Source organism: Rhinolophus ferrumequinum, chromosome 9 (assembly GCF_004115265.2).
Source record: "Rhinolophus ferrumequinum isolate MPI-CBG mRhiFer1 chromosome 9, mRhiFer1_v1.p, whole genome shotgun sequence".
Taxonomy (NCBI): domain Eukaryota; kingdom Metazoa; phylum Chordata; class Mammalia; order Chiroptera; family Rhinolophidae; genus Rhinolophus; species Rhinolophus ferrumequinum.
This window is the reverse complement of record NC_046292.1, coordinates 82819886-82844955: the sequence shown is the minus strand read 5'-3', so window position 1 is coordinate 82844955 and position 25070 is coordinate 82819886. Positions and strand designations below refer to the sequence as shown.

The 25070-nt window shown below is 42.7% G+C and overlaps 1 protein-coding gene across 3 annotated transcripts in view; it reads right to left on the bottom strand.

The window, feature by feature from the left end:
- NEDD9 (neural precursor cell expressed, developmentally down-regulated 9) overlaps positions 1 to 25070 on the bottom strand; it is a 175763-nt gene that overhangs the window by 51094 nt on the left and 99599 nt on the right. The window contains exon 1 of one of the 3 annotated variants that reach the window (XM_033114697.1): positions 18846 to 19122. The exons of the other annotated variants lie outside the window; for them this stretch is intronic. Coding sequence (XP_032970588.1) covers positions 18846 to 18875 — 30 coding nt within the window. The 5' untranslated portion in view covers positions 18876 to 19122. Of the gene's footprint in view, positions 1 to 18845; positions 19123 to 25070 lie in introns of those variants that run through there. 3 annotated transcript variants of the gene reach the window in all.

The following is a 25070-nucleotide window of genomic DNA, read 5'->3' as shown; positions in this document are numbered from 1 at the left end:
TTCTCCACAATGAGATCTTAAGTAACTTGCAGAAGGGGGTCCTGTCTTTTCTTCAGTTGTATCCCCCTCTGCACCTATGTGGGTAAGTGAATCTCATCTTCTGTCTTCTCAAAGCCCTATGTCTTGTCCATGCACCCAAACTTCACTGAGGTCAACATGGAAAACATGTCACTTTCAGCAGGCCGGGGAAAGAACACCTCTCACTCTAGGCAATAACCAGCCCTCTTTTATCTGTTGAGCTGGTCAAGATCTTGGAACGAATGAAAATCTATTATTGGAGACAAGCTCCAAGAGCAACCTCTAATGCTTGCTTCTGCACGTGCTGTGGAATGAAGCTTTCATTCATTTTTCCTCCACTAATATCTTGGGACAACAGACCTCATGAAGGGCACCCAACCCCAACTGTCCCGTCCCCACTTTTAACAATAGTGTAACAGTGTCCTATGAATAAACTCTGTTTTGGAAAGAGTGGTTAAAGGCATTGTTTTAAAATATTTGTTGCTCCAGATGGAGGGTGGTGTCTACTAAAAAGGCTTGTCGACTCATGATTCTTGAATTACATCTAATTTGGTTCCTTCCTGACTGATTTCTTATTTTCACTCAATGATGAGCCACCTGAGGTGGGGTGGGGTGTGGCGCTGAACAGCAGAGATTAGAAATGATTCCTCTAAACTTTTGTTTCCTGCATGACATGGTGGATTTTCACACTGTGAAGAATTTACAAGGTCTCACGGCCCCTTTTCACTCAGCCAACTTTATAAGTGTGTCACTGCTACTGTCCTTTTAAAAACCCATCGCGCTCCTTCCCCAATTCCTTTTCCCATTGCCTTCTGCTTCCATGTCACACTCTTTGAGGTGGCTTTTAATCTTCCGGCGCGTGAAGTACTACAATTGAGTGTCCTCTCAGTCCTTGATTAACCATGAAAGAATGCACGTAATACCATGTCACGAACGTGCTACTAAGATCCTAACAGCTTCCTGTAAATGGAGTGATTGTGGGCAATACCTTGACGGATTTTTGAAAAACTGTGTAAATGTGAAGTTTTTGATGTTATGTATATATAATAGTGTTATTGTAACTTTGGAATACTTAATTACTACATTTTTCTCCCAAAGAACTAAACAACATAACAGAATAAATTATATGTTAAGTAAATTCACTCAACTCTGGTGAAATATGACAAGCAATTTTGAGGCTCCATTTTAGCATTTTCTTTATATGAAGGATTTGGGGGAGTTCATTTATGTGTGAAATTATATGAAAAATTAGAAACACATAATAAAGGCTTGGGTTTATTTATCTTCAGAAATGTGCAAAGGTTTAAATTTCTACTATTTATATGTATCCAGCTGGGCCAAGGAATGAAGTTTAGTGGAACAAAAGGAGTTTAATAGTAAACTTATGCAGACTGCCTGGCAAAGGCTCTCTCCTATTTTCTCTAGCCATGAGGTGTTCTGTTATTGCGTGCTTTAGTTTGTCCAAATAAACAATTTGTTATATGAAACTGCCATAGAAATCTCTTCTGCTGGTAGAAACTTTAGACTGTGGATTTTTGCAAAGGTCAAGGTGATCTGCCAAGACCAAATAAACAGGAACTCCATGACGAGATGGAGAATGGCCTTGTACTCTTTCTGAAGACACTGCCCTACACAATAATAGTGCTACATAATATGTATTAAACGAGAAAGGACAGAGGCAGCATGCTTCCTTCTCGCTAACTTTTGTCCTTTTATATATTCTTAAATGTGAAACGTCTTCCTGACCCCGCCTTGCACACGTATTATCACTGTATGTATGCTGTGACCTAACAGCATGACCTACTATGCTGTAGGACTTTACAGCCTCCCCTGCCGCTTCCTACTCTCCACTTTGGTACCGTCTATGAGGAGTAAGCTGAGAAGCTTATGGACTGTGTGCCCTGCGTTCCTGGATGGGGCTGGATGGGGCTGGATGTTCTGTTTCCAACCTACTACTGAGCTTTACCGTTCTCCAGATACACGGGCCACTAAAAGTCACCCTGCACATCCAGTATCCTGTATCACTCTAGGGTGGAGGTGGGGTGGGAAAGAATGGGGTAACATAGGGGTGGATGTTTTAAACACCAAAATGCCACTTTCCTGGAGGCACTGGGTAAACCATTTCTTTGGGGTTTGGAGATAGATTTTCCCTCCTGGGGCCCTAAACAAGCCTCGCTGACCCAATTCTCCAAGAAAGCCTGCCTCTTGTCCCTTACTGCTCTCATCAGCTGAGGTCAGTGAGTGTCCAGCAGGCCCTATCCCAGGGCATGTGGCCAGTCTGGCCAGCCCAGGCAACCGCCAGCTGGCGCTGAGGAGTGAGTAAAAGGAATCTGAGTAATGCAGAGCCTGGGGTGGGGTGGGGGGTGGGGGTGGAGGTGTCAGGATGAGAGGAATGTGATATGGGGACACAACACACCCGGCCCTGTAAAACTCCACTTTTGAAGAGTTTGATTCATTTTAGAAAGCACACAAAGTGCTCCAGCTATCAGCGATCTTATTTTGTCTGCTAGAGGAATGCCTCTCCAGCGTGGGCCGGAGCCTGGTGCTGGTGGAGACACCGGCGTCCACCCTTCCCTGGCCGTGGGGAGTGTGGACAGCGCATTCCTTTCTGCCCACTGAAACTGAGAAATAAAGAGCGGCTCCCTTCTTTATAAGGAAAACCAAAGGGGAGCCCTGCTAATGAGCGTGCACCAGACTTTCAGACTCACTCGCTCACACCACTGAGGTTTACACATGTTAAGTAGAAGTTCCTTTAATTTGCTTAAGTCCTGGCACCCCATGATTTCAGACTAGAGGGTGTAGATAAGGAGGTGTTGCAAGGGTTTTCTTAAAACTCATTGCTTGCAGTTCTCATGACTCATGTTCTAACCAGCCCTTGGGGGCTTCTAGTCTTCGGAAGGGCTGGGGAGTTGGCAGAAGAAGCAAAGCTTGTGCCCTTCCTGCTCTTAGAAGATAGGGGCCACATTTTCCCCAGTGTTCCATTTTACCATCTCAAAATTGCTCTATATCCCCAAAAGCCATCTCCTGTGCATTTCTGGGCACCAGGGAGGGGAAAAAAAACTTTCTTTCTCACCCAGACAGCTCTTTGCCTTTTATTCTCCCATCCCAGGCCCACTCTGGGGCTCAGCTCCCCAACTCTCCCTTCTCTCATTTGCACCCCTAATCTTTCACATCCTGTTCTCTACAAGTATGTTCACGTCTGCCTTATCCTAGATACAGATCCACAGTTCCTTGTTCAAAAACCTGGAGGCCAGACGAGTTGTAGAATTCAGAATATTTCAGATTTTAGAAACAGATTTAGCATCCAAATCACATACTACAAAACTCCCAGTGGGACCCGGGCCAGCATCTTATACGTGAACTCACTCATATTTGGGCAGTTGGATATACCAATAGTTGTACCAAGGTGGGTAAATGAAGAAGGTGCATCACCTTGGGCCACGTCAGGTCAGGCTTTGCTGCCAAATGAGTTATGAAAGAACTCTAGATTTTATACTTTCTAACTGTGGCTAAGTGAGCATGGCCCACCAATGTACTCTGTAGCCCTTCCCGACCTTTCCTTTGCCACCTCTCCTTTCCTCAACATGAAACCAAACCCTCTCTCTTCACTTGACACAACCAGAGGGCAAACAGAATCCTGGCCTCCCACTCAGATCTTGGCTCTGCCACTGCCATCCACTCCTTGGACCACCATGCAAGCCAGCTATTCTCAAGTTCTCCACTGTGAAGTACCAGTGTTTTCCCTCCCTCATGTATCACGAAGCAGCAGTATTGTAAAACACAGGTTTTCCCCACTATCCAACAGCAGAGTATTCCTGTGAAACCTTTCGTAACTGAAATGGCATAAAGTGAAGAAGCAATTACCTTAGGCCACGTCTTTCTAATGGATGCACAAAATAAATGGAGATAAAGCCCAGATGCCTGCAGACACAATTCAGAGCTCTGAGTGTGCTCCTCAGGGAAGGAGCGGGGTGATGCCTCTCTCGCTGATCACGGAGCACACTGCCTCTGTAACAGCTCTGGCAAAACACACGCTGAACGCTATTTGCTATTTTCGCTGTTTCTCTGTATGCATAAAAGCAAAAAGCTCTTCAGATTCCTTTCCGTTAGGGAAAACAGGCGTTAAAGTAGGTGCTTTGCATGCTGCAAAGTGGCAGCATACAAACTTTCAAAAAGCACGGGATACCTGTACTTAAAATTAACTAGAAAATGGAATACAAAATGAGAAATACAACCCTTGTGTGTTATTGAGTTCAACTTATAGAAAACGAGCCTTGCCTAATTGCTTTCACTCTCTGTTTTGCTCTCATGGTGGCCAGTGCAGGGTGTGGCCTGGTGCAGGGCTGCAGATCCCTTTTTGGGGAGCATGACTTCAAACCCTCGCCCTCCAGTGCAGAAGAAGTGGGGGTTCTCCTCCATCGTCCACGCCCCTGGCTCCTGACATTCTCCACCACCACCTGTCTCGAATTGGGCTCCTCCTTCGGCTCCCACAGCAGCCAGGTCTTCTCCTCTTCTACTTCTCTCACCAATATTTCTCAGTCTTCTTTTCAGGCAGGCTTTCCCCAGCGTTCCATCTGCAGCCCTTTCCTTCTGTATTTTCTCCATTATCTATCTTATTCTCTCTAATGACTTCTATGCTACTCTTTCTTTCTTTCTTTCTTTCTTTCTTTCTTTCTTTTTCTTTCTTTCTTTCTTTCTTTCTTTCTTTCTTTCTTTCTTCTTTCTTTCTTTCTTTCTTTCTTCTCTTTCTTTCTTTCTTTCTTTCTTTCTTTTCTTCTTTCTTTCTTTCTTTCTTTCTTTCTCTTTCTTTCTCTCTCTCTCTCTCTCTCTCTCTCTTCTCTCTCTCTCTCTCTCTCTCTCTCTCTCTCTCTCTCTCTCTCTCTCTCTTTCTTTCTTTCTTTCTTTCTTCTTTCTTTCTTAAATTGGGGAACAGTGTGTTTTTCCAGGACCCATCAGCTCCATGTCAAGTCGTTGTCTTCAATCTAGTTGTGGAGGGCATAGCTCACTGGCCCATGTGGGCCAGTGACCTTGGTATTATCACTGTGCTCTAACCACTGAGCAAACCGGCCGCCCACTCACCAGTGGCTCAGCTCCAAGCTCAAGCCATTGTTTCTCACTGGCTCATGTGGGAATTGAACCAGCGACCTGGGTGTTATGAGCACTGCGCTCCAACCACTGAGCCAACCAGCCGCCCCTACGCTCATTTCTATATGGATGGCCATCACATCCCCTGACGTGTGTTTTGATTTCAGACTCTCAGTTTCTACTGCACCAAAATATTCTAGAGGCTATTCATAAACTCCTTATTCACATATTGTGATGTTTTATTTTATCAACTCAGCTAAGCCACAATACCCAAATATTTGGTCAAATACTAGTATAGATGTTACTGCGAATATATTTTTTTGTCTGAGAACATTTAAATCAATAAACTTTGAGTAGAGCAGATTACCCTCCATCATGTGGATGAGCCTCATCTAATCAGTTGAAGGCTTTAAGAGAAAAATGACTGATGTTCACCTAGGAAGAAGGAATTCTGTTCCACCTGGCCTTTGGACTCGAGCGTCAACATCACCTCTTCCCTAGGTTTCTAGCCTACCAGCCTGCCCTGCAGATTTTGGACTTTTTGGCTTCCACGGTCATGTGAGCCAATTCCTTAAAATCTCTCTCTCTCTCTCTCTCTCTCTCTCTCTCTCTCTCTCTCTCTCTCTCTCACACACACACACACACACACACACACACGCCATATTGGCCTATTTTTCTGTTTCTCTGGAGAACCCTGGATAACACACGTATAAACATCTCAATGAAAAAGTATCTGTTTCTAACTATTCTATTTCTATTGATGATGCTATCATTGTCCCAGATACCTAGAATCAAATTTAGATTGTTTTGTTTGTTTTTCCTCCTACTTCCCATACCTAATCAGCCATGTCAATTCTATACCCTCAATATTTATGACACAAATATCCTCCTTTCCATTCATCTACTAATGGAGATCCCCAACCACCAGTCAGGCCTCGTCTGTCATACGAAATAGGACAAGAATGTATCCCCTTGTGAACAGTGATTGAACCAAGAAATTGGCATGTGACTCAGAGAGAGTCAATCTGAGATCTTCGAGACTTTTTAAATGAAGCTTGGGAGACAGAGGAACTTTTCTCTTTGGATCATAAACTATACATATAAGCTTGACAATGAACATCTTTTCCTCATTGTAGAGCATGTCTATAGCAAGAAAGAATGAGTCTACATGCAAAAAGAAGCAAACCTATTTGGAGTGGAGGAATGGAGAGAAATCTAATCTTGTTGTCTGTGCCTATGTATCCAGCAATGCCTGAAGTCTACTCTTAGACAACCCAATTCATAAGGCAATAAACTTGCTTTTTGACTAACCTAGTTGGAGTTGAGCTTCTTTCACTTGCAACTAGTGTCCTGACTAACCCTCTGCCAGGAAGTATTCTCCTAAGGGGCAAAGATCATGCTTTATTAATTTATACCCCCTGTAGCACCACATGTAGGATCTTTTCAGTTGACATATTGGACTGAACTTCCTGGTTGTCCTTAAGGTACCAGCGACATTGTAAAATTGTGTATGAGAGGAGAGGGAGAAATGACAGAAAGGGGCATTTTCTGTGACTCCTGTGACAGCAGAAATAGAACGGAGAGTTACAGACTAGGAAAATTCTAGGGTGGTGGTAGTTGGGAGCACGGTGACTCAAATGTGAAGCAGATATACCCTTTTGTTTTAAATTCATTGATTTAAATACACATATTTAACAATGAAAGGAAAAGCAAGACGTATTTTTACTATTAATGTGGGGTAGCAGTGTTTTGTCTATTAATGTGGGGTAGCAGTGTTTTGTCTACCTGCAGATCCGTAAAAATATTTATATTACATTTCCTTGCCAATTAACTTGTACTTGTTAATTGCTGCTGAGATTTCATTCATCTGTCTGCCAATCCTTACTAATTGCCCAATAGAATGCTAGGCACCACGGGAGTTACAAAGATGAATGATACCCAGATGCTGCCCTCACTTCTTAAATACCTATAAAGGTGCCAGCCAAGGGGACTTCATGAAGATAAACTTGGGGAGAAAAAAAAAAATCACACCGTAAAGTTATGTAAGTTTCTATTTTAAAATCATCTGGTTCTAATTTACTAAATTTAATGCTTTAGAGTCATTGCCAAAGTGCTACATTTGATTTATGGAAATACTTTAGCACATTTTTTCCATCGCACTTTTGTATGATATATTTACCGCCCTTTTGTTATGGTTAGAAAGATTATGGACCTTAAAAAAGTCCTCTTTATGAGCTTCCTGATATTTTATTATAAAATGCCATAAGATGGAATAAGAAGTCTAGTAAACGATCGTATTCACTTAGAAGCATTCCACGTGGATTCGTTTTTTGTGTATATATGTATACATTTCATATATATATATATATATACATATATATGTATATATATGTATATATATATATATATATATATATATATATATATATATAAATTTAACAGAGAGGTCCATCTGGAAAATGGATGTTTAAAAACTTTCACTTTATGCCAAGTACTTCTTTTCAGGGCTGACAAGTTCTTTTGGGGGTGGGGGTTTAAATAGCCACCACACCATGCTACACTGCTAACAAAGTAATAATGTTAATACCAAAAGATAAAAGAATGCCATACACCCAGACTTCCATCACCCCAGAGGGAGTTACAAGATATTCCAGTATAATGGGATATCAGACTATGGACGTAAGTCCGATCTGTGTTGGTGGCTCAGGGCCTAAGTACCCACCAACAAGGCAGTGGCACCGCTGGCCTCAGGTTGAGGGAGATGCCAGGCTGTTCTCACTTTGTCCATTCTCCCTGACATGCTCACCCACTCGTGTCCCATTTCCACTGAAGAGGCACAGGTAGGTGTACCCCAAGTCCCAGGAATGAACGGCCTCTGCAGGGCTTCTGGGCTTTGGGCTCGACCACCTTCTTTGGCATGACAGTTTGGTGACGACCCATGACGTTTTACGGAAACATCAAGAACTTGTGCCAACTTTTTCACTGAAGCCTCCCAGATGTGCTGTGGTTTAGCCAACAAAACCTGCCCTGGATTTTCAAAGTGGTGTTTAAAGTCTGCGTGTGTATTCATTTTGTTCCCACTCACCCTGGGTTTTTCGAGCTTACAAAAATGAGAGGTTTTTCATTTCACACCCACATAAAATAAGATGGCTGCCTAGGAATTCTCCCACTGCCTTGCAGCACTGTATTTGTTTAAAACAAAGAAACCTCATTTCCCTCAAACAGAGTTTAGACAACTCTTGTAAGTGAAAAATTGCAAAGTCCAGCCCAGTCAAAATGTTTTCTTTCCAACAGTCTATCTTCACATCAGGTTATACAACGTAGGATACAGGTGTGCAAATGCATCAGAACAAATGGTGAGTGATTGTCTGACGGGGCTCAAGGCCTCACTTAATGTCCTGCATCTTCCCCATCAAGACAAGGCCTGATCATCAGGAAACTGTCTAATATTGCTCTGCTCTGTCCAGCTATGATTGGTTGTCCCAATTCTTTTGCCCTGGACGGGAGTTCTCTCATCTCCCCTTGAAAACACTATAATAAAAAGTGAAATTAAAAAGACAACAACAACAAAGTAAAGAGAACACTATGATCTCTCCCTCCTGGATTCTTCTTTGGAATGTCTCCCACTTCACCTCCTCAAGTTCATCCATTCCTCCCTGATCCTCAGCACAAGTCTCACCTTCTTCTTGAAATGTACTCCAGTTTCTATTGGGGCGTCCTTTTCCGGAATTCACGCCATGCTCAGTCCGTTTCATCTAGTCTAACACTGGCATTATGGCACCATTGCATATCACTTGTGAGTCTCTAATTATGCCTTGTTTGGTGGCCAGGGCCTCATGTTTGTATAGGGTTTCCAGGCGGGAATTCCCGCCTGTTCTCGGGAATTTTTTGCTTTTCTGTTCCCAAATCCCAAGAAAAGTTGGTCAGGAAATTGGGAAAATCGGCTTCTTGAACCCAGTTGGTTGGTAGTATCAGCTGTCACTTTGTGGAAACGATTCATCGTGGAGAACAGAAAACAGTTTATTTCTCAGGATTTGGGAATGGGAAAACGAAAAAAATTCCTGAAGAACGGGCGAGAATTCCTGCCTGGAAAACCCATGTTTGTATACTAGTTGACCTTGGAAGTGGGCGATCCCCTATTTGATCCAGACAACAGTAATTTATTTTTATTGGCGTATAATTCACGGTTTTAAAGTGTACTATTCAGTGGTTTTTAATATATTCACAGAGTTGTACCACCTTCGTCACTACCTAGTTCCAGAACTTTTTCATCATGTCACCTAAAAAAATCCCATGCCCATCAGCTTTCACTGTCTATTCCTCCTCCCCCACTGCTATCCCCAAACCCCTGCGACCACAGCCGTCAATCTAATTTCTGTCTGGCGATAGCAAGTTATAACTGACTTCATGCGTTTTATTTCCAGCACAATTCCAAAAGCTGACACAAACATGAGACTGGCCATTAAAATTTTTGTATGCAATTTAAAGAATTGCTTTGGTTGTATGAATACATGTATACCTTTAATACTCTAGGGAATGTGGATTGATAACATCAAAAAATGGTAAATACAGAAAAGGAAAGCAAAAGTTGGAGGGAGCGTTGGTTTGAGTGAACTGGGGAGTGAAGGCTTTAGAAAGAGAGGAGATATAAGTTCTCATCACAGAGACAGGGAGACTATTCTCTTTGTATTTACCATGTAGAGAGAGGTCTTATCATGTGCCAGGTATAGGCAATCTCTGTAACAAACAGATAGGACTTAGTCATCCTACTATAGATGAGGAATCTGACGTTCAGAAAGGTGAATGTCAGGATCACACAGCAAGGGTTTAAACCAAGGTTTGTCTGGCTTTTAATACCCTTGTTATTTCCTTTGAACACTGTGGTTCTATAGTGCCCCCAAAAAGTATCCTGGTGAGGAAATTATTATTCTATGGCAAACAGCCAGAAAACAGAGACTGGTATAAACATTTCCCCAGCCTTGATAAGAAAGGCCTTGGCTATTCTGTTCGGCTCTCAGGTGGGATTCCGGTCTCTGCGGCTTCCATGGAAGCCATCAGAGCCCCTGGCCTATCTCACCGCCAAGGCCCATCTCATCCAGAAGCAGTCTCATCCAGGTGCTTAAAGCCAACTCTCTCATTGGCAGTAAGTCTCCGGAATGCCAGAGCACCTCTGACCTTCTCCAGCTCTGGCGACTTACGTGATGGGAGACAGAGGCTCCCCCTTGCCCCTGGGTGGCCCTGTTACTTGCACATGGCTCTTACTGATGGCTTGGTCTATGAGGACTCAGCTAAGTGTCTCTGCAGTCTCTTGCCAGCTACCTGCTGTCTCCTCTATCCGATCATTACACAGTGATGATCCCTAGGACTCTGCCCTTCTCTCTTTTGTTTTCTCTCCCTGGGCAATGCCACTCACTGACAATGCTGCCATAGTTACAGACCAACATACCAGTGACTCCTCCTCCCCTCAGATTTCATCTCTGTAATGGTTCATTTTATATGTCAACTTGGCTGGGCCATCGTGCCCAGATATTTGGTTAAACTTTATTCTGGGTGTTTCTGTGAAGGTGTTTGGATGAAATTTACATTTAAATTGATAGGTTTTTGAGTAAAGCAGCTTGACCCCCATTTCTGGGTGAGCCTCACCCAATCAGCTGAAGGCCTGAGGAGAACAGAAGTCTGACCTTTCCTGAGCAAGAGGAAATTCTGAAGACTTCCTTTGGACTTCATCTGCAACATCAACTCTTTCCGATCTTTTCATCAGCAAATTGCCTTTGAACTTGAACTTGACTCCAACTCTTTTGTAAATCTCCAGACTGCTGGCCTCCCTCGTCAGATTTTGGCCTTGCCAATCCTCTACAAACATATGAGTCAATTCCTTAAAATAAACATTTCTCTGTATATACACACATTCTATTGTTTCTGTTTCTCTGGAGAACCCTGACTAGTACAACCCTGAGATCTAGATCCTTATGTATACCTGGCTACTGAACATCCTTTCTGGGCTGTTCCTAGTCACTTTAAATTATGACCCCTGACCCCAGCCCGCAGGACTCACTCATCCTCCAGAGTTCTCCCCCAAAGTAGCTCCACTTCTAGCTCTCGTAGCAAGCTGACATCTCCCTTACGCAGCTTACAATCAATCACTAGACCTCTTGGTTGTGTTTCCCACGTATCTTTCCAAGTAGCTACATCCCTCTGTACTCACTGTCCCTGGCCATACAGCTTAGGCCACTGCCAGTGCTCCCTACATTATCCAACAGCTTCCCCGAGTCTCTGCATTCACTTAGGCCTCCAATGCATTCTCTTCACTGGAGCCAGAAAGACTTTTTAAACAGGCAAATCTGATTATGCTACTTTTATGCTTAAAAGACTTCATCCGAATTTTCTCAAGGAAAGTAACAAAATAAAATAAAACAAAACACAAATCCCTATGTAGCCTATAACAGTGCTTCTCCAACTCTCCTATGCACACCAGTCTCCTGGGCCTTTTGTTAAAACTCAGCTCTGTTTCTGTAGTCTAGGTGGGGCCTGAGAGTCTGCATGTCCATCAAGCTCCTCGGGGATGATGGAGCTGCTGGGCTATAGAGGCTGCTCGTAGAGTGTTAATAGCTTAGAAGACCCAGCATGACTGGGCTTCTGCCTGTGTCTCTGGTTTCCTACTTTGTGACTCCCCTTGAAGGCGGAACTGCAGCTATTGGTCTCTTTCAGTTCTTCAAGTGGGACATGCTGCCTCTCACCTCAGGGCTGAGAGCACTCAACCTCTTGACTCTTGCTCAGTGTTCAGGATTCATCTGAAACACCCCTCCGCTAACTGGGTTGGAGCTCCTTGTTATACATCACCATTGCACACCACCTTTCTCATAAAGTTCATCACACTTGTTGTTTCTTGTGCAAAGTCAAGCTTTCTTATGAGGTGACAGGCGCATGAGTGCAGGAATCACGTCTCCCTTGTTTACTGCCTCATTATGGGGGCAGCTTAGGCTGAAGTGCTGGGCACCTAGAACTGCATCCCCTCATTTAAATTTAATTACCCAATAGGTCAGTCAGTTCATACAACAATCATTTATTGAGTCCTATAGGGTTAGGTTTGACTGTGAGTGACAGAAAAACCCTAAAAGGACAGGCTTAACCAAGGTAGAAGTTAGTTTTCTTCTCACTTATTACAAGTCTGGAGAAAAGCAGTCTAGGGCTGGCTGAGGGCTTCATGAAGTCTGCAGACACCCAGGTTCCTCCTATCTCATGCGTTCTCCTCCTCAACAAAAGTTCCAAGACTGCTCAAACTCTAGTCATCACATTTGTATCCAGTCAGCAGGAAGGAAGAGGGGGAGAAAAAAAAAAGTTTCTCCTCCCTGGAGGGTACACATGGACTTTCTGCTCACATCCCCTTAGCCAGACCTTGGTCACATGGCCACACTAGTTGCAAGGGAAGATGGGAAATTTAGTTTTAATTCTGGGTGGTCATTCCATGACTAAAGAAGAGGAGAAAGGACCTTAGAGAAAGACTATTAATGTCAGCCACAAGTACCTACTGTGTACATTTGTATAGCAGATGCTCCATAACTACTTGCTAAATGAGTACATGTCAGGCTGTATCTGGCTGTCAGGCTAGCCCTCTGCTCATGGCAGATGGTTATATCAGGCCAGAAGATTATAGATTGTATTCCTGCCCCCAACCCCCCGCCTCCCCGCCCCAGGTTATGCTCTGTCTGCCGGCATGGGCTTCCTCCCAGCTCCTGCCGCTGGGTCTGCCCTCCTGATGCATAGTGTGGTGGGTGTAGGGCTCATGGCGAATGGGCTCCCAGAGCCTCCAGCTACGACCAGGCCATTCCCAGGTTTCTCCAACCCACAGAAGTGCCTGGACCACGACTGGATGAGTGGTCCCGTCCAAAGAGATGTACATCTATTTTTCCCGTCAAAGAGATGTACAAATGGATGCTTGTGGCCAAAGCATAGCCAAACATCCAACCAGCTTGTGATTCAGCGAGAGGAAGGGAGGGAAACAGGGAAACACTGGGACGAGGGGAGGAAAGAGCCCCTGCTGGTCTTTATCTCAACTGGCCATTGTCCATGCAGGTCAGAGATGGTGTAAAGTCATAAAATTTTGTGAAAGATTGGCCCTGGATGAGAGTTAGAGCCCCATGATATGCATTGTAGCCAAAGCCTAAATTTGATTTGACACACCATGAAAATGAGACAATTGTGTGCAGCCTTGCTGGAATCCCCGTATGTCACCCTCCATTAGTTTCCTTCTCAAGGTGGCGTGCAACATCTCTCATTTTCCTCAGCATCATAAACGCTAAGGAAAACATCCTTGGGTGTCCTTAGCACTCTGAGGAAAGAAGCTGTGAAGTTCCCAGAACTACATTCTGAATCTACTAAAGAGGTTTCTGCTGCCATTCCTGCGACCATGGAGTGTTCGGGTACCCACTCCCAAAAGCTGACATTCCTTCTGTCGGGATCCCTCCTCCCCAGGTCCTGAGAGAGACCGGTTCACTGAGATCAGCGACAGTTTTGAGTTTGACACTAATTGTACCCTTGGAATAAGCATGTTGGGGAAAGCACTGTGACTTCAGCTCTGAGATTCCAGAAGTAGGCACAGCCCCCACCCTACTCCTCGGAGCTCTGAAGTGCCCTTAAAGTTTAACATCCCATGATGCTTCAAAGTTCTCATTTACAAATCAATTTAACAACGCCCTAGGCTGAACCCCTTGGTAACAACATTAAAATCGTACTTCTGACTAGATTGGGGAATAAAACTACACAACTGCAAAGTTCCTACTACCTTTTGACTCTTATCGCTAACTGCCAGTCAGTGTGCCATATTTTAATTTCTCTAGGCACTGTGTCTTGATCTTCCACCTGTGGAAAGGTCTCAGAATTTTGATGCTATAAGGAGACTTAAAGGAGACAATGGGTTTTGTGATAAGTGGTTGTTTGTTTTGGGTTTTAAAGGAACATAGCCTACAATGGGAATAATACATGCAATCCTATAAAAAATAAAGCCCTATGAAAATTGGTTGGCGGTTATGTCATTCTCGCAACCGTAACTTTCAACACAGGAAACTTAATTCAAACTTAACAAATGCAGTCAGTCCCATCCTAACTTTTCAGGGAAGATAAAGGTTTTAGGGACAAATAAAAGTATTTGTTGTTATGGTTGTGGTTCTTTTGTTTAAATAACCTTTCTCAGTCTTTTGCTCTCTATTAATGGGTTATCTATGATGGGGACACTTCGGAACATTTAGTGTCAAACAGACAGGGATATGGGAGTCCAGGATAGTTCAGTGAGGAGCTCAAATCCATATCGTAGAGGAAAATACCAACCTTCCTTGTGGAGAGGTCATGTCCAGAAGCACCTTCAACTCCTGGTTTTCTCTCTCCCCTCTGAGGTGGGTGGGACTCAACATTAGGGCCCAGTTTGGGAAGTGAAAAAGCTGAGGCCTGCTCAATTTCTGTAGGAGGAATCTGCTAGGCCGCAGAACCTGTTCACCTCTGACTCCAGGTTTTGCCATTCTAGTCAGTTCCGCTCACTCGCTAGGTTTGTTTCCAGTGACCCATGAAAGTTGCCAGCCTCAGAGACAGACATTCATCCACTTCAGGGATTTAGGAATGGTGCTACAGGGGGGAAACAAAGCAAAAGTGAGAATAGGCATGGCTTCACTGAAGAATATGGTCCTTTTGCGGGTGTTTCTACAAAAAAATAACCCTTCGTACTCTAGGTACCGCCAGAATCTTTGACTAATTTTTCTTTGGATCAATTCTAAGGGCATGTTTGCTGTGGACCCTGTGCTGTTTCATGCCTCAGCATGAGTGAGTGTGTGTGTGTGTGTGTGTGTGTGTGTGTACACACAAGCGCATGCATTTCTTTGTATGTATATATGTGTGTGTCAGGAGGTGAAAGGCAAAATTCTCCTCTTACTTCCTGCATTTATTTCACATAAATGCCCCTACCACATGCTTCCAATCTGCCCCATGGTTTGAGGCTGTATTATTTGATTCCGGTGAACCACAGATTGTATTTTGCTCTCCCCGTGACGTAGAGTCTAATCTGCTATCCCGATGTTGAAGCACTATCTCTGCTAAATTTTCAGTCAGATCTGTCCTGGGGTTTTTCGCAGAAGCCATGGAGGCCTCTATAGAGACAAGTGGTATTCTCATTTTCTACCAGCCTGAGCATGTCATGAACTTTCCGGCTCACTGGCAGCTGAGAATACAGATGAATACAAAAATCAAAAAAGGGCTTTGGAGGCTCTAAGAAGGTGCCGATCGAGTGAAGGAACAGTAGGAGCCTATTGAAATATCCCAAGCAGCTCTCGTGTTCCTACCTCGTGGTAAATCATTTATCTCTGTCTCTTTGGAATGCCTCAGCAAAACCTGTGCTGATACGATTCTCTGTGGGTCTGAGTGGGACCTTTCCTTTCTTCAAAGAGAGTAAAACATATCAACACACACACAGTCACACCCTACCCCCAACCCCAACACACACACACAATCACAGATACGTACTAAAACATAATTCATGGCAAATTGGCGTTAAAGACCCTGGAAGTTGTGGTTGACCTTTTCCCAGGCCTTCTGGAAGCACCCCCTTCCATGCTCAAAGAAACACAATAGAGATCAGAAAGGAGCTGCTAGGACATCGACATCTTAGTTTCACGTCCCTTACACTGTTTGAGATGTACAGCCTTCCTCACACGCAAAGAATTTACTATCACAATATGCAAAGTTGGAAATGAACAAATTGGAGAGAAACAAATTCCTAGCCTGGTATAGTTTTGTTTTCCCAGAACAAGCTCTGTCTCTCAAATATATGGCTTGGTTTTGCGTGTAAATTCATTTTGTACCCCCAAGGTCGACATATCCTTAAACAACTAAAATAAAAGTGAGAGAGAGATAGAAATGATAGAAATATACCCTCTCTACCCCCAATTTTAACACAGAAATCGTTCTTTTGAAAAACTGGGCTTGAGCTTGATGTTTTCAATGCTTACTGATGGTCGCCTAGTAACAAAATATTATCTTCTGGGGAAACAGTAGGGACACAGGAATGTTTAAGTTTGTTTGAATGATCTAAGATTCTTGCAAAACAAGCAAGTCCCAAGGAAATCAGGACATGTTCTTTCAAGAACCTCTAGAGAAAGATCAGGTTATGGTCAAAAGAAAATGAGTAGATTAGAGTCCTTACAGGTTTCATTTAGTTTCTCATCGAGGCAATGTCTTATTTTGGTTTTGCCACATTCACGCATGTGTGCAGTCACTTAACTCACAAAAACTTGTCAAATCAAATCAATTAAAACTGAGTTTTAATTTTTGTTAATAACAACAAAAAAGTCTCACCTTGCAGGATTGTAAGGGAGGAGAAGATACAATGAAATAAAAGCCTCCCCAGTTATAGGAATCCGGCCTTCTCCATCAAGGTTGTAGGGAGTAAGTGTATGTAGCAGTTGGTGTTTCTGAAGGGAAAATTTGATCAGGGTACATGGCTCATTCTTCACTTTTATTTCCTCCTCCTTGAAAAGTCATAGGTCTCCAGGAAAATTGCTGGAGACTATATGCTTTTTCCTTTTTCTGTACAACCCTATACCCTGGGACAAACTCACTCACATTTGATTGTGGGTTAAATCCTAAATTTTCATGTTAACTTATTTAAAATGTTTCCGATTGGTTTCTCCTTTTCTATTTTTTTTAAATGCAAACCTTTATGTATGGGAAACTATAGTACTGTTTTAGAATTTAACTCTAAATCTTCTGTGGGAACAGAATAAAAACTATCACCCAAGTCTGTTTCTGCTTCCTGAACACAAGAAGCAGCAACATAAGTATGCTTTTAGTGCATATGTGATTGCAACATCAACCTACAAAGAATAAAAAGGATTCAGCACCTGCTCTTTCAGACAATGATGATTCATACAATGATATGACAGCAATATAGACCAATGGATAAGCATCGAGAAAGAATGACATTTATCTGATCATTTTGTATTGGTTTTCATTTGTTGTGGGTTGTCATTTGGAACCACCAGTTAATATCACAGCATCTTCAACCATAAGTTACAAGCATATGGTTAAGCTTGTTAGATAAAATACAGAATGACCAGTTACATTTGAATTGCAGATAAACTATGAATACTTTTTTTTTGTTTGATAAGTATATCCCATGACATATTTGGGACATACTTATACAAGAAAATATTTGTTGTTTATCTGAAATTCAAATTTAACCGGCAGTCTTATATTTTTATTTGCTAAACCTGACAACCTTACATGAAGAGAAGCAGTATTACTGCCATGACAGCCATCTGGAACAAGAGGAGAATCCCATCGGGTCCCAACGATGACAGCAACTTCCTGTTAATTAGGACACACTCACAGCATACCTAGCTTCTCTCTCCCCACGGAGAGAGGACCTCGTACCATCTCCAGCCTGCATCCTCTCTAGAAGCTCAAGTAGGTGGAATCTCCCTGGTATTAGTGCTAGCTGAGAGTTGCTAATCGAGAGTATTCCCATCACCTGAGCTGTAACGAGTGTCATTTCACTTTAGCGAATATTTATTAAGCACATATTTTGTAAAACAGTATGCTAGTCTGAGTCTCTTTTCTCGAGGAGTTTAGAGTCCAAAACTGAAGACTAATATGTCTATAACTGATGCTAATTCAAAGCAACATGGGAAAAGACACAAATAAAGTGCTACGAGATCTCAGAGAGAGAGAAATAAATTCTGTGAGGAGTGGGAGATAGTAGAAGAGGTCATGGAGGAAAGAATGGGTGAGCGGGGCTGGGCAGTGAAGGAAGATTCTCGGTGGGTAAAGAGGCAAGCCAACAACTTCCCGTGCTGAGAGAATGGAACCACCAAAGAGAAATAGGACTGTGTGGCCAGAGAGGGTCTTTCTTCCATTTCAGGGGAGAATGATTCATTTATGTGTTGATTCAGTAGGTATTAATTGAACACCAAGGCATACGTTAATGTAAATTTGCAACTGTGGAAAGAGCTATGAAGAAGAGATACAGGTACCATAAGGGTCGTGTGTGAGGGATGACCTAGTGAGGGACAATGTCTGTGTGAGAGAGGCCGTGATTGAGCTGAGCTCTGAAGGGAGAAAAGAATTAACCAAATAGCAAAGGGTGGTGATGGCCTGGGAGGAAGAGGACATAAGGCAGATGACACATGTACAAAGGCCCTATGGCAGAAGGGAGCAGGAGGCATTCAAGGAACTAAAAGAAATCCAGTGTGTTTGGAGCATAGAGAGTATGGAGGGATATTATGCTTGAGAGGCAGGTAGTGGTTGGATCCATGTAAGTCCTTTGGCATCTGAGGCATCTGGGTCTCGATGGATCAGCAAAGTGAGAAGAATTTCACAAGTTACTCTGTGTGGTTATTGCTAGAGGGTGGTAGGATACCTGGTATCGTAAATGAACAGTAGCAGTTTGACAGAGTCTCAGGGAGATATTTCAGGCCTTAGAGGGGTAAGGGAATGCAGGGTAACAAGCCACTGGCTTGGCTTTTCAGAACCACCTTTCCATTTTCAGATACCTGACAAGGCAGAGCCCTTACTGCTTGAGCTGGAATCTACCTATGGAGGCCTTCGGGGCACTAGCATTTTTTTCTCCCATTGGTTAACCTTCTGTCGAGTGTACCTGTGGCAGGAGGGCAGAATGGTTCTATAACTTGGCAAACTCTTGGAACCTCGTTAGCCCACTCCAAAACTATAGGGGCGCCTCTGCTTTTGTTGGCTGTACTCACCAAACAATTACCAAGACGCATAGGTGCCATGTCTTTCACAGTATTTTTTGATATTTCTTTCTTGTATTAGACACTTGTCACAAACCCTGTAGGTTCAAAAGAGTCCTTGCAGTAGTCTTTCAGTATCAATGAGTATGAATTTATGTAGGTGACCTTCTATGTTGTGCAAACTCAGAGCAGCTCCCAAGTGGATGGCGTATTTGCTGACTGATCCACTTTTGTGCATCTTCCAACTTTATTGCAGGCCAAATCTCCCTTTGAGTGGCACTGGTCAACCTCTGAGTGTGACGGACATGTGCTCAGGAATGCCAGGAAACAAGGCAAAATTTATAAGTATAATGGGTCACGTTGGCTCTGAGACCCTTGGGAAAATGCAAAGTATGGCCAGTGGACTCCTGGTTCCAGACCAATACATTTTTGGGGGGCCATCAACCACATGGAACTTATTAATGGTGGTTAATAGATCCTTCAAATGGTACAGCCCAGGGTTTTCCAACTTTGGCACTATTGAAATTCTGGGCTGGGTAATTCTCTGCTGTGGGTGCTGTTCTCAGCATTGTAGGATGTTTCACAGCATCCCTGGCCTCTACACATTAAATGCCAGTAGTAGCCCCTGTCCCCAGGGGTGACAACCAAAAAGGTCTCTAGACATTGGCAAATATCCTGAGAGAGCAAACTGCTCTGGTTTAGAACCCCTGGTGCACTCTACACTCCTCATTTATCTAATGGGAAAATTGGGATCTGAAGTGGGAAGGATGCTTCCTGAGGGCCCATGATCCACGGAAATAACCTTGGAAGTCATCCTCAGTAACCCAATTCTTGTCTGGGCCAGTCTCTAATACTGACTATTTTTCTGAACTTTGCTTCTTTCTGTCAATGTCCCCACTCTAGACACTGTTCCTTACCCCTTCCCTTTTGTTCTAATTTTATTCTTTCTTGGCTCTTCTTGCCCCTGAGTTCTGCCTCACTAAGAGATTTGCAAAGTAGAATTCCAGTCCAACAGAAGAGCTGACCTTAGGCAAAAAAAACTCTAAACAGGATGAGAATTGATGCTTTTCATTTCTGCCTTCCCAGCAGCCCCCAGAGTGCCAGGCACAATGTAGATGCTGTGTGTGTGTGTGTGTGTGTGTGTGTGTGTGTGTGTGTGTGTGTATAGTAACTGAGTCACATAAAAGTTTATCTTTCCTATTCCTTATCTCCTATTCTAGTGATTAGTCCCTTGCTCATGGACAAGTGTCCTTATGTCCATCTGTTACTTTTAAAACTGATTCACACCAATATATAAACAACTGATAACAACTGCAAATTTTCTACAGAGTGAGCGTATCCTGAAAGAGGAAAAGGGCAGACGGAAGGGCCTCTGTTATAGCAGTGTAACTGGTTGCACTCTTGTAGCACATAACTATGGACCTTTTCTTTTTTCTTTTTTTGACCTTTTTCTAAATGGATCATCTAAAACCAAAGTGCAAAGTAAAGGTAGATCAAATCACGTGTCATTACAGCATCCTGTAGCATGCACAGCAGTCAATTTCCTGGTGCAACTACGTTTTTAAAGGACTCAGGGCATTAAGCTCTGGCATGCTCTGAGGATGGCATGTGCCTATCGGGGAGGCTCAGAGGCTTAACCAAGCCACCAAAATGCTGCTTGCACATCAGCCATTTTCTTCCCAGGAGAATATTATGAGAACTGGGCCCCTCAGATGGGCTCTGTTGCAGAAGGTGTGAATGCTATTCTCCGAAATTAGCTTATAGCAAGCCTCTCTTAATGACCTAATGTGTTTGCCATCAAGAATTCGAAGGGAAGTGGTTTGTGGGTTTTAAAGCATTTTTCACGTTAAATTTTGTGTCAATTGGTTATTGGTCTGAGTAGCGATTTTGCTATTTGATTTGCTTTGGAAGCTAGTTCACCATCTGCTTTCATTGCCTGGAATGTGTACTACAGGTTGTACGTTTTGAACCACCTGAGTCCATGCGAGTTGTGACATCCCACTAGTGACTGCCACACTTCCCTTCTAGAGTGAGTGTGAAGCTGAGAGAAGTCATTAACCTCTCCTAAGGGGCAATGTCTGTTCAAGTTGGAAGACACAAAGTCATACATTTTTCAGGCCTGATTGTGCCTCAAAGCAAGGTAAAGCTGGCAAACGTCTGGGGGAAAGGTTATTTATTACTTCATAGGTTTCTGGCATTGCAGATGTTATTTTTGTCGTAAGAGGAGCTAGAAGAGCTGCAATACGAAACCAGAAAACGCACACCTCATTTCTCTCTGTTGGCACTCGGTGCTGCTGGTGTTTTTCTTGGAGATCCAGTGAAGTCTCTTTGTTCAGCATTGAGGGGGACCTGGAAACAAGACCCAGCTCGGGGCAGTTCATGTGAAGGAGCTGGGCATGGCTTCTAGGTCAGAAGCGAAATGCGCTTGCCCTTTGTGCTACATCGGTGGGTGTCCCTTCCTCTCCTGGCTCAGTGACCCCAGGCAAGCTGAGGAGGCTTACACAATAAGACCCTCTGGCAGCATGAGGGTTCCTCCCGCTGCCTTTGCTCTGATAGCCCTACGGGAGTGTTGTTTCTGCCGGTGAAGGTATTCCTGGAGGGCACGCTCTACCTGGAATCTGGGTACTCAGAAACATTTTTTCCCCCAGTTAACCTAAGTTTAAAGACCTTTTACTTCCAAAGGTTGACTTGGAAGATGGGCAGAAATGGTGAATCCCAAGTTTTTAAAAAGGCAAATCATTTTTCAGATTCCTGTAAATTGTCTGATCATGTACTTAAAAACAGCAGGATCCTATGAAAGTTTGATGTAATAGGGTAGACTTTGAAGATGAGTTTCAATCCTGTCCCCCAAAACCAGTATGACAAAGAGGGCCATCATGAACAATTTTATGAGTACGTGTGATAATTTAATCTTAGAGCTCTAGGCACGAGATATTATTAGCAAAATCGACTGTTTATACAATGGAGTTTTGATGCTCTTATTCAAAGCAAAAAAAAAAAAAAAAGACACCCTACAAAAACAATACGCAGACACGAAAGTTCTAAAACATGTTCCCTTACCCTTTCTGCAGTTAGAAAAACAAGTCGTGTCGTTAGGAATAATCAGCATAATTTCTGATTCTCCGAATGACAGACATAAATATTGTTTTAAGATAGACTGATCAAACAGCCATTTTTACATCTAGGATAAGGACATTGAAAACGACGCCACTAAGATCGCACCTTCTGAGAGGTCAGATCAGATGATTGCCTACACGGTATGGTATTAGGTAGGGTTTCCAGGTGGGAATTCCTGCCCTTTCTCAGGAATTTTTTTTGCTTTCCCGTTCCCAAATCCCAAGAAAAGTTGGTCAGGGAATCGGGAAAATCGGCTCCTTGAACCCAGTAGTACCCACGATGGGAAATAAATGTACTACTCACAATGTTTCTCTTAGACATTTTTCCTATTTATCGCTAGGGTTTCCGGGCAGGAATTCCCACCTGTTCTCGGGACTTTTTTTCACTTTTCCATTCCCGAATCCTGAGAAACGTTGGTCGGGAAATTGGGAAAATCAGCTCCTTGAACCCAGGTGGTTTGTAGTATCGGCCGTCACTTTGTGGAAACGATTCATCATGAAGCACAGAAAACAGTTTGTATCTCAGGATTCAGAACAGGAAAGTGAAAAAAGTTCCTGAAAATGGGCAGGAATTCCCCCCTGGAAACCCTAGTATTAGGAGTACAGTGATTGTCCCTTTAAAACAAACACACATGAGGGCAACCAAACAACAAGAAATCCCCATAGAAACAAGACTTCTTCCCCATCTGCTTGCCTCCGTGTCAGAAACTGTATCATTAGGAACTCATTCATTTGGTGTATGGCACATAGCTTTTCCTTTCAAGTACAGAGAATCCTATAAAGAGGAGTTAAATCACTGTCACTTACATTATAGTTCTTTACGTTCCTCCAAGCTTAGCATAGCCATCCATGTATAGAGAAGAGTTTAAAAATATATGTTGGTGGGTTGATAGTAAAAAACAGTAGAGGGTGTACATGCAGAAGCTCCCAAAAGAACATCTTCCTCCTCATAAATCTCTGTCCAGTGATGGAAATACTTGGGAAGACAGTCAACTGAGGTGGTGAAAAACAGGGACTTCAGGCAGACATTGCCACTTAAAAGTTGTGTGCCTTTGGGTGAATTGCATAATCATTCAAAGTTTCTATTTGCCCATCTGTAAAACGAAGTCAATAATATGTATTTCATAAGGTTGTTGCAAGATTAAAAGAGATGTTGAATATAAAGCCACATAGTAAATGTTCAATAAATGAAGATTGGAAAAATGAGAATAAAGACGATGATGATTCTTCACCCCACTCACTGTCACCCCAGTTGTAGCACTGAGTAAACAGACTCACATTAACTGACTTAGAAGTGGTAGAAGTTTAGCAACAGGATTCTGGGCACCTGGGAGTAGGGGCAATATTGAAGAGGAAGGATATATAGAAAGTTTGCCAGTAAGAGAAGACAAACTATTTCTCAGTTTTTGTGGGGGATGAGTCTTCTTCACACCTACTATCAAACTTTCTTAGTGCTGTAGGATATGTGGTGTGTGTGTGTGTGTGTGTGTGTGTGTGTGTGTGTGTGTGTTGCAAAAGAATTCTTCCTGGGGTTGGTACTCTATAATTTCCAAAATTTGATTGTACTCCGGTTGGCTCACTGCAGGGACAAAGCATGAAATGTTATGAGTTATTTTTTAATTACTATAAAAACTAAGCCAATTTGAAAAGTAAGCTCAGATGTGGTATGAAGTTTGTTGTGGCTGCTAGCCGTTTACTTTTTGGCAAGATATGAGATGGCTGAGCAACCCAGAATCTTAAAGCAGTAATGATTAGTGATGATAATGACAATGAGAAAATAAATCACATTTGTGTGGATCTTTTCAGTTTGCCTAGCATTGTCATGTTCGGTGTCTTGGTTTATACAATTCTGGAATATAAGCTAAATAGAGGAAGTTATTATTTCCATTTGATAGATGGGAAAACTGAGATCTTGGGAGGTTTAACAACTTTGTTAATGAAACCACAGAGCCAGGATGAAAACCTTGGTCTTTGGATTTTTAACTTATACTAGATATTAGTAATAGAGGTAAAACAATAAAACTTAATAAAATAATTGTTATTCTCCCATATTTATCTTGATTTTCATTAGCTTATTTATTTTTCAATTCATTCATTCATTTATTCATGCACCAAATATTGAGCCCTTGTTATTTGCTGTATGTCACTAGAAATACAAAAATAAATATGTCACAGCCATTGCCCTTAAGTAGCAGTAAAACTGTTCCCTGTCTTTTATAAATTATACCTAGTTTATATTTAAATTTTTCCTAATTAAAACTGAGACACACCACCTGGCAAGTATGACTACCTTTATGGGAAAAACCAGGGAGATTATATGAACATGGGTCCCAGAAAATCCGGGATGTATGATATATGGTGGTTGTTGATAATTTATACCTCATTTTTACCCCATTTTCTCTGCTTTCCCTTATTTGTGTTCCACTAAAATTCCCAAACAGGCAATGTCTGGGCAGTGAAAGATCACACTGGCCCAGTGGTGAAGCTTGCAGACCACCACGCAACCATCACTACAATGTGTTAGATTCTTGTCTTACCCTGAGGATGTCAAATTTGGAATTCATCTCCTTGGAAGACATCGCCATCTTAACCACCTCCCAAATTCCTCAACTTTATCTGACTTTGAAGCATTTCTTTTAAAGAAATAAACAAATCAAAACCCTTAAGTATTCTGGAATATTCCCCCAACGTGGAAATTTGGTGCCAAAACGTGTGCCCAGACCAGATTTGTGAAGGGTTGTGGTTTAACGAGGCTCCCTGCCTTGCAGCCCTCTGGCTCAGAGTCTGTTTGCTGTGAGGTGATGGTGCATAAACTCCAGCTCTCAGATGGCCAGGGAAGCACAAGAGGAAATTAACAAGAGACTTCCAAAAAGAGAGTACTAAAGAGGCTTTGCTTTAAAAATTTACTTTTTCTGTACCTTGAAAAATTCTGGCGGCTCTGTTGGTGACAGATTTGTGGCAACATTCTTTTGGCCTAGGTGAATGTTTGCTTTCTTTCCCTCCCAGATTGTGCAATCAAGAGCATATGGGTCTTGATTCCCTCCCTGCCCTAAGGTGAAAACACAAAACCTACCCTTCTGAGTGTGTAGAAGGAAAACATAGACTTTGTTCACGTCCCAGA